Source organism: Callospermophilus lateralis, chromosome 12 (assembly GCF_048772815.1).
Source record: "Callospermophilus lateralis isolate mCalLat2 chromosome 12, mCalLat2.hap1, whole genome shotgun sequence".
NCBI lineage: Eukaryota > Metazoa > Chordata > Mammalia > Rodentia > Sciuridae > Callospermophilus > Callospermophilus lateralis.
The window spans coordinates 103,251,704-103,264,250 of record NC_135316.1 but is presented as its reverse complement, the minus strand read 5'-3'; the positions used below and the strand labels follow the sequence as shown (position 1 = coordinate 103,264,250).

The 12,547-nt window shown below is 40.8% G+C and overlaps 1 protein-coding gene across 3 annotated transcripts; it reads left to right on the top strand.

Annotated features, from left to right (window-relative positions):
* The first annotated feature begins 5,086 nt into the window (after positions 1 to 5,086).
* Positions 5,087 to 11,497, top strand: Tex30 (testis expressed 30). Of its 3 annotated transcripts, none has more exons than XM_076872419.2 (6): positions 5,087 to 5,181; positions 7,701 to 7,774; positions 8,241 to 8,471; positions 9,261 to 9,312; positions 10,171 to 10,376; positions 10,973 to 11,497. In XM_076872419.2, exons 2-6 carry the CDS (start codon positions 7,760 to 7,762, stop codon positions 11,144 to 11,146), a joined length of 678 nt encoding a protein of 225 aa, XP_076728534.1. In that variant the 5' UTR covers positions 5,087 to 5,181; positions 7,701 to 7,759; the 3' UTR covers positions 11,147 to 11,497. The 3 variants fall into 3 exon arrangements, with proteins under 3 accessions (XP_076728534.1, XP_076728535.1, XP_076728537.1); XM_076872420.2 differs by having other exon boundaries at positions 7,687 to 7,774; XM_076872422.2 differs by lacking the exon at positions 7,701 to 7,774.
* Positions 11,498 to 12,547: the final 1,050 nt, after the last annotated feature.

Here is a 12,547-nt window from a genome sequence, read left to right as displayed (position 1 = left end):
ACCCTAGCACTGCCCTGCCCACTTTGTGTGAAACTTTACCAATTTCTAAATATTCATGTACCTGTAAAAACCAATCGTTCTTGAGGAAGAGTGAATTGGGAGGACTTCCCATACTATATAGCAAGATGTCTTATGATGCTAGAATATTTAAGACCTTGTGATATTGGTACACAAATAGGAATAAAAAAACAGAATAATACTGGAATGTTGAGGCATAAACAGGCCCTTGTTAATGTAGACACTCAGTCTAGCATGGAGAACTCAGATGTTGGAGAAAGAGTGTGCTTTTCACTGAAGGGAGCTGAGGTGACTGGATTCTCACATGGGAAAGAACACTTGGGTCTAGCACATACTACATCAAAGATCGTTCCATGGGCTGAGGTGCAGCTCAGTGGGAGAGCCCTTGCCTAGCATGTGTGAGGCCCTGAGGTGGATCCCTTGTACCACAAGAATAAATAAACAAAGAACAATTCCACAAGATTAGTGACAAAAGGCAAAACAGAATATTTTTTAAAACTGGCATAGAGGATGTCTCCTCATCTAACAGTACAAACTTCAGCAGCTGAAATAGTCAATTTTTTTTTTTACTTTGTGACTCTAATAAATAAAGTCTTCAGAATTGTTTCTAAAATTTAGCAAGTCTCAAAGTTTCTGGAACATATGTTTCTCATTATACAACTCTTTCGTCCGCCCCTTTGTTTCGAGAGAGATGCCATTACAATCTATCACAGTGGCACCACCACAGTTGGCCCGTGTGTTCCCTGGACCTGGAGTGACACATTACCCTGGCAGGAATTCCTCATGAAGAAGGCTCCTGTTGTAAAATGAGTCAAAGGTAGGTGTCGACAAGATGGAATTCCTCATCTATCCTGCTTGTCTTACCAATCTCTTAATTCTAAATGGGGAGATGTGAGATTCCAGTGAGGAAGTCAGGCCTGACTTTGGCCGTTGAACATGGAGTGTGTGATCTGTTGATGACAACCTTTGGCACATGGCTTTTAACATCTTTCAAAGTTTGGTGTAGAGAGTTGGACTTTCAGTTTGATCATTTCAATTTGGGCATAAGAGATTGAGTTGAAAGTTTCATGTGATTATATAAACATACATAAATATTTTCCTCTCCAAATTTTTTCCTCCAACTTATTTCTCATTCAACAACACATTTTTTTTTTAAAAAAAAAGAATAATATCTTGGTTGGTTGCAGTGGCACATGTCTGTAATCCCAGAATCTAGGGAGGCTGAGGTAGGAGGTCCTCAAGTTCAAAGTCAACTACAACAACTTACTGAGACCCTGTTTCAAAATGTAAAAAAGATAAAAAGGACTTGGAATGTAGCCCAGCAGTAGAGTGCCCCTAGGTTCAATCCCCAGTACTACAAATAATAATAATAATTTGATGGGTAGAGAGATAGTCATGGCTATAAAGAAGTAGCGTAAGGTCAAGTACAGGGTCCACACCTATAATCCTAGTGGCTCAGGAGGCTGAGGCAAGGAGATCAGTTTGAGATCAGCCTCAGCAACTTACCTTGGCTCTAAGCAGCTAAGTGAGACCCTGTCTCAAAGTAAAAAATAAAAAGAACTGGGAATGTAGCTCTATGGTAAAGTTGGGTTTTTACAAGGGGGTTCAATCCCCTGTACCAAAAAAAAAAAAAAAAAAAAAGTAGTTTGAGAGATATTCTTGGTGATGGATTATTCTGTATTGTGGTGTGGTGGTGTTTACATGAATGGAGATAAAAATACATAGAATATACACATGTGTCTGATGACAGCAGAATAAACTCTGAGGATTGTTCTAACTTCAGATTCCTAGTTTTGATATTACATTACAATTACTGAAGATGGCTACCATTGGGGGAAACTGAACACAGCACCTCCTTGATTATACTTTTATATATTTCCACAAATCTATGATCATTCCAAAATAAAAAAATTAAAAGATAGGGTTTTTTTAAAAAAATAATTGACAAAATACATGCTCATAACTTAAAGAACTAGCTCTTTCTGATTCCTATCCTTTCCTGAGCAGAACCACCATTATTAGTGTGTAGACTTCCAGGCATTTCCTTGGATGTACATACATGGAGGGGAGGTCTATCAGGGGCCCAGACCATAATGGTTCATCCTCTCCACCCATTCTGTGGGAAGAAGTGTTTCTAACGTTCTGCTCCATCAAAAAGAAGGCTGCCTGCTGTGAATTACTGAAGCAAAGGCCATGGGTAACTTAAATTTCTAACATGAAGGAAACTGACACAACACAAACTCTGTCCCCATCCACAGAAGAGTAAATCCCATTTCCCGGTGCTCAACAACTGAGTAATTTCAAAAGAAGACTATTTCATTACTTGCGAAACATATATATTAGATTCCCATTGGTGCTGTGAAAAACCACCACAAACTTAGTTGTCAAAAACAACACAAATGTACTGTCGCAAGTGGGAAAAACTGCAATGTATGCAGTCCAGGGGGAGAAATAAAGAATGTCCACGTGCTTCTGCCCTTTTCAATGTTTTATTCATTCAAATCACTCAATACAATTTCACCCCATAGGTTCTTAATCAAGAAAATGACAAGGCTGGGGATATAATTCAGTTGGTAGAGTGCTTGCCTTGCATACACAAGGCCCTGGGTTCAATCCCTAGCATCACCAAAAAAAAAAAAAAAAGAAAGAAAGAAAAGAAAATGACAATCCTTAATGCTAAGCACTGCAAGAGACATAATCAATTCATAGCAAACCATTCTAGATTAATTAATTCACAGCAAACAATTCTTTTGTTTTGTTTATTTAATTAATTCTAAGATTAATTCCAAGCACTGTAAACACACTTAATCACGACAGGCTAATGACAGACATTCCTTCTGTGTGCTAGGTTCAAAAGTCTCAAGCCTTAGGCTTTATGTCCAGCAGATGCACACTCACTCAGACCACGGTGATCAGGTCTGTAACCAAGGCAGGCTTTTCCTGGCGTGGAGTGGACGACCGATGGAGGAGAGGGTCCTAGGGAGAAGTTATGGCTCCCACCAGTGTCCAGACAGGTGGTAGAGTTTGAGAGCTGTGAGGTTCACACAGAGGATCAGGAAAACTATGACCAATGATGGAATGTCAGGTCCTCATCAGCTCGAGTGATCCTTGTTTCGGTGGCTGAATTCCTGTTCCTTTGCTCTATTATTTATACTAAACTTTGGGGCTTTTGACGCCTGCCTTTCAATCCTTATCAGCTACCACCAGATTTCTCCACAACATCATTTACCATGGGGTCAGAAACATCTGGTCTGGTGGTCTCCATCCTGATTTTCTTACCTCTCCCTCTTATCAGGTGAGGACAGCCTGCCAGAGGCTTCACTCTGTTTATCAGGGTTGGGGCAAGTAACTTGTTTGAGGCCATCATGGAGGGCTCTGTGGGTGTGCCTTATGAGACTGCAGGTTTCAAACTGAAATTTTTAAAATGTAGTTGCTTGGGCTCAGGCCTCAGGCCATCCTCACAGTACTTGTCAGGTGCTGTCAGCGCTGGCTCCATCTGGAGTCTGGAAGGGGAAAAACACCCTTTCCTTCCCTCCTTTTTTTTTTTTTTTTTTTTTGTTGTTGTTGTTGTTTGTTTCCTTCTTCTAGAGCTTTATTCTTTACATTTCTTGGTTGGGGATCCCTTCCTCCATCTTCTGGGTCAGCAGCTTATCATCCTCAAATTTCTCTGTCTCTGTTGTCACATCACCTTCTGCTCTGAATGGTTTAACATTATTCCTTAGAGCCAAAAAGTGGAAGCAAGCCAGAAGTCCATCAACTGGTGGAAGGATACACCAAGTTGCATGCACAAATGCGTAGGATTCAGCAATAAAAAGAAATGAGTTATAAGAAGGAACAGAGTGCTGAAGCAGGCCACCACCTAGATGAATCTCAAAAACACCCCAAGTGCAAGAAGCCAGGTGGGAGACCTCATGTTGTATGACGCCATTTACATGGGGTGGCTCGTAAATCTATAGAGAGGAAAGATCTGTTAGTTGTTGTCTATGTCTCGGGTTAGGAACGGGGAGTGACAGGATTCATTTTGGGGGGTAATAGAAATGTACTTAAATGGTGATTGTTACGAATGGTTGCAAAATTACCAGAAATCATTGAATTGTACACTTAAAACTACTGAACTGTCAGGCATGTAAATATTTTTTTTTTAACTAGAACATTAGCAATTAGTGTTTGCTAAGACTGCAATTTAGAAAAACATTCATGATAAATGACTGTGAATAAGTGTTTCCTGGAATTTATTTCCTTATATGTGCAATGACAGAAAAGAGGGCAGCCACCAACTGCACTAGGCTTGGAAATAACGCATTATCCTCAAGAAATATTTCATACAGGGGAGGCTCTGGTTAGAAACACCGCACACAAAACCAGCTCTTTGTGGGGGAGCTCCCCAACGTGGGAGCATCAGTGCATGGAGCCCCGTGCATGGAGCCCCGTGCATGGAGCCCCGTGCATGGAGCCCCGTGCATGGAGCCCCGTGCATGGAGCCCCGTGCATGGAGCCCCGTGCATGGAGCCCCGTGCGTGGCCTCGCTCATGAGTAGCAGGTGGGCGCGGGCGAGGGCCAGCCATGCCGCCTGGGCCTAGATGGAGGCCTCAAGGACTCGCGCAATGCTCGCCTATAGAGGAGCCCAGGAAGGGCGAGGGCACTAACAAGACCCCAGTCAGGTGACTGTCAAGAATCCGAAGATGGGGCGAGGCTCAGTGTGGCCCAAGTGCGAGAGGTGGCTGCATACTGCTGGTGCAAGTGTGAGAGGTGGTTGCACTCTGCACTTCTGTGTAACCGAGCCAACAATACTGAGGACTGTACTGAGGACTGGGGAAAGAGACTGGTCAGGGTCGACCCCTGTTTTTCGCCCCAAACAGCTCGCAACAGCACGGATGGCACGGGGACAGACTGGGGTTGAAGCGTGGGGAGCCCGCCCTCGCGGCCGCGAGCTCGCCACAGTCGCCCCGCCCACAGCCTCGGCGGCGGGAAACCCGCAGGGCCGGACAGGCGGGAGAACGCCTGCTCCCGGCGTGCCCCGCGGGCGGGGGCGTGGCCTGTGCACGCGTGCGTCGTTGCGGACCGCGCTGACGGGGCGGCGAGGCGGTCGCTTCGAGCGTGCTAGCTGGTGCTCTGAAGAGAGAGAGGGCGGTTGGGCGCCGGCGGCCGCGTTTGCCTTCCCGGGTGAGTGCGGCGGGGCCGGTGGGCGCCGCCATGCAGAGGGCGGCTTCCCGGGGCGTGTGGGCTGCCGGCCGCGGCGGCGGGCGGCGGGTGGAGCGCTGGAGGAGCGCGGGAGGCTCGCCGCGGCCACTCGCCCGGAGCCGGGGCACCGCGCAGGGCCGCCCGGGGGCTCGGCGGACGGCGGCGGGTAAGTGGGGCTCCCGGGCGCCGCGGAGCCCGCACTCCTCGCGGCCCTCCAGGGACCTGCTCCGGTGTGGTTTTGGGGGTGTGGTGGCCGCGACCTCCGGCGACTCGAGCGCCGGCGTTTTTGTTCGCCCGTGACAGCCGACGCTGCGCGGGAGACGTAACCGTGCGCAAACGTCTTTTAACCGAAAGTCGGGTGCCTGTGGCGCCGGGTGCGGTAGCGCGTTCCGCCCGCGGCGGCTGTTGGGTGTTCACGGCGGCACCCGCTGCTCCATACCCTGACGCGCGCTGCGGTGGTCGCCTCTGCCCCCGGGGTGGGCTGGGCTTCAGCCTCCCGAGGCCGCCCGGAGCTGGAGGTCGAGTCGCTGGGGGTCGCGCGGGGCTCGGAAGCCGCCCGGGACGCGCAGCAGCGGCGAAGACGAGACGAGGCCGGGAGAGGAGGGTCCTGAACCAGCACCAAACCGAGCGGGGAGGGTGCGGGTGACTGAGAACAGGCTCTGCTGAACCTGCCCGGAGACTTCACCAAAACCAAAATAAAAAATAAAGTTTTTTTTTTTTTTTCTGAGACATAGACCCGCAGCACTGGAGGGCTTGGGAAAGCTGCCCTCCGAGAATGTCTCTAGAAAGCCAGTGTCTTAGCAGACCGAGCTCAGTTCTAAGCCGCGGGGAGTGCCATAAAACGGCTCCCTGCGAACCGCAGAATTTCCCAGTGCGCGGGAGCCGGCAGCACCTGCTACCTTTGGTACTGCGAGTGAAGGTGGTCTGCTGTGGTGAGAGGCTTAAACAGAAATTAGGTGTCCAGCTCTCCTTTCCCATTTTACACTCTTGAGTGACTGCGTTTCTTGCTGTTAGAAGACTCCATGGAAGCTTCTCTAGAAAGTAGAGGCATTTTGAACCAGGGAACCCAAGGCAGAATTAATTGGAGGGGTACAGTTCGGATAAAAGGATACTGAAGCCTGAATTCTTCCATCGCCTTCACCCTTTGACCCCCAGAACTTTTGTGGCCAGACTAACAACTCTTAATACTCAAATAAGAGAATTCTACTCACAGAAGGAAAAGTGCACAAGTTGGTCACAGTGATTTCAGTGATTGCTTCTGGGAAGAGAAATAAACTTAGTGTCTGAGGGGAAGAGTGTGAGGAGACATTACTATGTTTTTGTTATTTTTTAAATCATGTTCATGTGTTGCCTATTTAAAAATGAAATATACTTTTTTTAAATGAACATATATTTTTTTAAAACTCAGCAGTTCCTCTCCCAGGAATTTATCTTTTAGATATATCTACATACATCTGAAAATAATGAAAGTACAGTACTATATGGAAAGATACACGTGAAGCAGATAAAATTGGTTGCCTTAATAGAGGGAGTCTGGATGCAAGATAAAAGTGGATTGAGAGGGGCTTTTTCATTGTATAATCTTGGTATCTTTTAAACTTCAAATATTATCAAATGAATGAATTTTAATGTGGACACAGTGGTAGTGGAGATTCCGATGTTGATAATATCCTGCAAAAATTAAAATTCTCTTGTAAAAGGAATGCTGCATAACAGTTCCTAAATTTCAATGGACTTAGATCATTTCATGGCCATGGTTCTTCAGTTCAGCTGTGATTTTGATCTTAGGTGGACTAGGCTGGACTTTGCGGGGTTCAAATCTACTCCATATGTCTTCATTCTAGGACCAGGGGCTGAAAATGGAGAACTACTGAGCATGTTTACTTGTGGCTCAGTGAAAATTCAGAAGGGTTTCTAGGAATTTGCCTTGTCTCCCAGTAGAAGTAGCACATTGAAACACCTACCTTTATTCTGTTAAATCAAGTCACATAGCCAAACTCAGAGTCAGTAGAGTGAGATGTATTATTTGCCTACTGGGAGGCACTGCAAAGTCACATGCAAGGGTGTGGATACATGCTTCTTTTACAGGGAAAGGGAGATGAGAGTGATGATGAAGGAAATGAGTTAACAGATGCAAAGAAATTCAGTTGAGGATGGTTGAGAATAAAGTTGCTTACAAAAATGTGTATTAATGTATATTTTCTAAATTAAAATTGTCCAAGATATAGCATCCTACTTTAAAATGAGATATCTCAAGGCTTCCATGTCAAGGTATCATGTTTGGTTTATCTTATATCTGCCAGTCCCGCCATCCTGCTTTGTAATCAGTTCTTAGCATTGATAGAAATTTGTTTGGTTAAATAATATACATATAAAGACACCAGTTTTTAAAGATATAGTTCTGAATGTGTTTATTTCAGCTACTGAATTTGTTCATTCTTAGTTCTTATGTCATATCCATGTCTGACAACTCACCTTTCACAACAGAATCTTCTTTTCAGGGAGATGTCCTTTGCTTCTCAGATGTAATGCACTTTAAGTTTATTATTCAACAGTGAAAATGAGTCATACAGAGGTAATAATATTTTCATATGTTATGTATCTTCAGGTTTCCTTTTTTTAAAAAAACTGTAATCATAATCAGAGTGCTTTTCTTATTTTCAACTTGCACTGTGAGAGGCAGTCCAGTATTCATAGTTAATAAAAGTAAGGACTGTGGAGCAGACTGCCTGAGTTTGAACCCTAGCTAGTGGTTATAATACCTTGGGCAAGTTACTTAATCTATTGTGCCCTGGTCTATTAAAATGGGAATAATAGTAGTACTTGCCTCGTAGAATTATAAGAAAGGTTTAAATGAGTTAATACATATAAAGCACTTATAGTACCTGACACACTTAAATATTAACTTTTATTAATAGCATTAGTTTTTATTTGGAGGCCATGATTTGAATCTTGAGTCTCTCCAAACAAACATGTATAGTTTATTCTCTTGTCTGAGTAGTCAAGGAAGTAATTTAATTCCTTATTCTCTTGAATTTCAGGTTAAATTAAAAATACCTTTTGGAAATAAGTTGCTGGATGCTGTTTGTTTGGTACCTAGCAAGAGTTTAACATACGGAATAATTCTTACACATGGAGCATCAGGAGATATGAATCTTCCTCATCTGATGTCATTGGCATCCCATCTTGCATCTCATGGCTTTTTTTGCCTGAGATTTACCTGTAAAGGCCTTAATATTGTGCATAGAATTAAGGCATACAAAGCAGTTTTGGTAAGAAATTTCTTAATATTTACTTTTAATAAGATTCTGTTTAAATTTTTTAATAAATTTAAGACAGTTTTGTTAGCAGTCATTTGGTTTTATTAAAAAATCTTTTAATGAGTATCCTTAGAAACACAACAGTTAAGAAGGCCATTTAGTGGTCAGATTTATTCCTTTTTTGCCATTAGTTTCCATGGAGATGAATGCACACATCAGAAATGTTCCCCCATGCTACTGCCCAGAAAACTATTTAGTATTTCCTCACTGAACTCATATAACTTTATTATAATTGTGGCATTCTGGAGTGTTTCACCTACTGTGTAAATATGACAGTGTTTTCTATATATGTTTAAGAATATTGCATAGGATTCCTAGATAAAGCTCAAATCTGAAATTTCTTTTAATCTAAATTATTTCAAGCTTGCTAAGTTTTTTCAGAGATTTAAATTAGATATTATCAAATTAGAAGCCCTTACTGGCCTTTTAAAATTAATTTGTTCTTTAACAATAGCTCAGTGCTTGAATATTTTTATAAAGGGTAATATATAGGTATATCACATCTCTATATAAAGGTAAATTGATATTTTCTTACATATTTGTGTTACCCAACGTGATTTAATAGTGACCAGAAAAGAAAAGAACTGATATCTCTTTCAAGAAGAATCTTTTAAGATTTTTGTGATTGTCTTTGCATAGATTTTCATACATGTTAGTAATGATAAGAAATAATGTGTCTTGGCTTTCTGGTAGAACATTGTATAGGAGAAGAATTGATAATTTTTTGGTTGATTTGTCTAGAATTACCTAAAGACCTCAGGAGAATACAAACTTGCAGGTGTTTTCCTTGGAGGTAAGTTGCAATACTTGTAAATACTTGTTAGCTATCCATTTTAATATTAAAAATAGTTGATTCCAGGAAGGTAATTTAAGGCTTTTTGTTTGTTTTGGTAAGCGACCTCCTTGGTGTATTTTATGTATTTTAAGCAAATTTAAACCTTTTTTACAGTAATCTAAGGAACTCTCTTTTTTTTTTCCCCCCTTTATTTTTGGTACTAGGGATTAGACCCAGGGGCAGTTAACCATTGAGCCACATCCTCAGCCTCTTCTTGTATTTTATTTAGGGATAGGGTCTCACTGAGTTGCTTAGGGCCTTGCTAAGTTGCTGAAATTGCTTTGAACTTACAATCCTCCTGTCTCAGCCTCTTGAGCCACTGGGATTACAGGCATGTACCACTGTTCCTGGCAGGAACTCTCCTTTTATTTATATCTTTGACTCTCTTGCAAATGTTTCCTTCACAGATTGTCCTCATATTTTGAAGTTTTCTTCAGAAAAATAATTGCTTTCGGGGGAAGGAGTACCAGGGATTGAATCCAGGGCTGCTGAACACTTCATCCCTAGCCTTTTATTTTTTGAGAAAGGGTCACATTTCTGAGGCTGGCTTTGAAATTGCAATCCTCCAGTCTCGGTCTTCCAGGTTGCTGGGTTTATAGGCATGCACCACCATGCCATAAGTAATTGCTTTATTTAAATGTGATTTTAGCTTTTCATAAGGCTATAGTTTTCCATTATGGGAATTGTAACTTGTTAGTTGCCACCTTTTAGAGCTAAGAAATTTTTTCAATGAACAAATACAAACAGTAAAATCCATTGCTGCTACTTTATGTAAATGTTTCTATTTCAAACTGAACTGAATTTTGATTTTATTAGGTCGTTCAATGGGCTCAAGAGCAGCTGCTTCTGTAATGTGTCATATTGAGCCAGATGATGCTGATGGTTTTGTTCGAGGTCTCATTTGTATTTCTTATCCACTGCACCATCCAAAACAACAGCATAAACTCAGAGATGAAGATCTCTTTCGTATAAAAGATCCTGTACTGTTTGTGTCAGGCTCAGCAGATGAAATGTGTGAGAAGGTGAATTACAATTTGATGTTTGTTTAAATGAGAGTGAATGAGATTACCTGCAAAATTCAGTCTCCTAAAAATATGCTAATTTGTCAGCTAGTTTTGTGCCTTTGTCACCCTATTGCTCTAGAGAAAGTAAAAATAGCAGTATGCTGACAAAATCCATTTCTCTGGAAAGAGGGTTGGTAAATGGATTAGCCCTTATTTGGAAAGTGAAGGGTTAATATTCCAAATGCTATGATTTGGAAATTATGAAGTTGTACTTTGATTTGTCATTTCATCATTCATGCAGATTGTTATAAAATTGACTTGAGAAAGGGTTGGCAGTGTTGGCATATTATGAAATATTAGCCCAATATTATGAAACATCTTTGTGTTTCCCAGAATATATAATTTCCTTGGGATATTTTTTTTTGGAAGGGGTTTAATTCACTAAACCCTTTATTATTGTTAGTAATTGATCCATTCAGTGTTATCATTCATTTTCTTGTGCATTCCATAGAGTAGGTATTAAATGAATAGTTGGTGAGTGAATGCAGTATGGGGGGGGATCTTTTATTAAACAATACAGCATTAGTCTAGTATCCTCTTCTTTTTCCTCTTAGAACTTGTTGGAGAAAGTGGCACAGAAAATGCAAGCTCCCAATAAAATCCACTGGATTGAGAAGGCAAATCATTCCATGGCAGTGAAAGGACGGTCAACAAATGATGTTTTCAAAGAAATAAATACACAGATTTTGTTTTGGATCCAAGAAATCACTGAAATGGACAAGAAATAATTGTCATTAGTTAAAAGCCATGTTATTTTGAATACAAGTACAGTTAATTTGATAAAGAATAATATACCTCTCAGCATTATGAGATATATTTCAGACTAATGTTCTTTAATGTTGCCCTATTTTTGAAACACATTTTAATTGTGAAAATAATATTCTTTACAAAATGTCTTTTGAAAGCACTGTTATAGTTGTATGAAGATGATGTACAAATATTAAAGGTGGTCTAAATATAATTTATTTTCACTAGTATAGTTAAGCTTTGAAAAAATTAAACTTTTGAATTTTGTTACAACAGTGCTTTTGTCTTACTGATATGCAACTGAAAAAAAGTAATTTGTAGAATAGTGTCATCCTTAATGAAGAGAAATTGAGGTGGGGGCTGTAGCTCACTTGCCTAGCATTTGTAAAGCCTTTAGTTCAATTCCTAGTACTACAAAAAAAAGAAAACTAGCTGTGAGCGATGGCACATGCCTGTAATCCCAGCAGCTTGGGAGCATAAGGAAGGAGGATTGCAAGCCTGAGCAACCTTAGTAAGATTCTGTCTTAAAAAATAAATTGGGCTAGGAATGTGGCTCAGTGGTTAAGCATCCCTAGGATCAATCCTTGGTACCAAGAAAAGGAAAGAAAACTAAAAAGTTAATTTACTATATTAAATCTAGTCAGATTTATGGAGTTATATACATCTCTACCTAGGAAGGTAAGAATGGAAATGAATTTCAAATGTGAGACCCTGAACACTTTAAGAAATGAAGTAACAACTTTCATTGAAGAAGCTTTTACTGAATATGTTAAAAGTGAGGCTACATAGGGTTGCAAAAAAAGTAAAACTTACACCTTACAACATTGTGCATGAAACCAATAAGTAGACCACTGTCTGATTAAGGAGTTAAATAATGGACTGCATGGTAGGACTAACATATAATATGTAGGCAGAGTTGGGGCACTTAATTTTTGTCTTGGGAAATACAGGTATCTCCTGAACTGAACTTGAAATGGTATTGAGATATATAAAATCTAAAATGCAAAGTAATGAAGTTAAAATTTATAAAGAAAATGTGTAGCAAGGAATGGTTTTCTATATTAAGAATTTACTCTAGCCTCAGATGGTGTGGGCAACTTGTAGATTTTTGAGGTTCCTCTTTCTTCCTGCCATGGTAAAAGCAATGAATTTAATTATTTTATTTTAGAAAATATTGCATAAAGAATGAAAACCTAGGTAATAGCATCCAGATCATTCATGTTATAGAATGAAGTCAAGTACAACTACAAATCCAAAACTCCTATATCTGCTCTGAGACCAATTCATTTCCTGAAGAAAACCTAAATTAAAAAAAAAATAGTTAACAGTTCATATTTAAAATGATATGGGTATGAAAACAATCTAGATGTCTACATAATCAC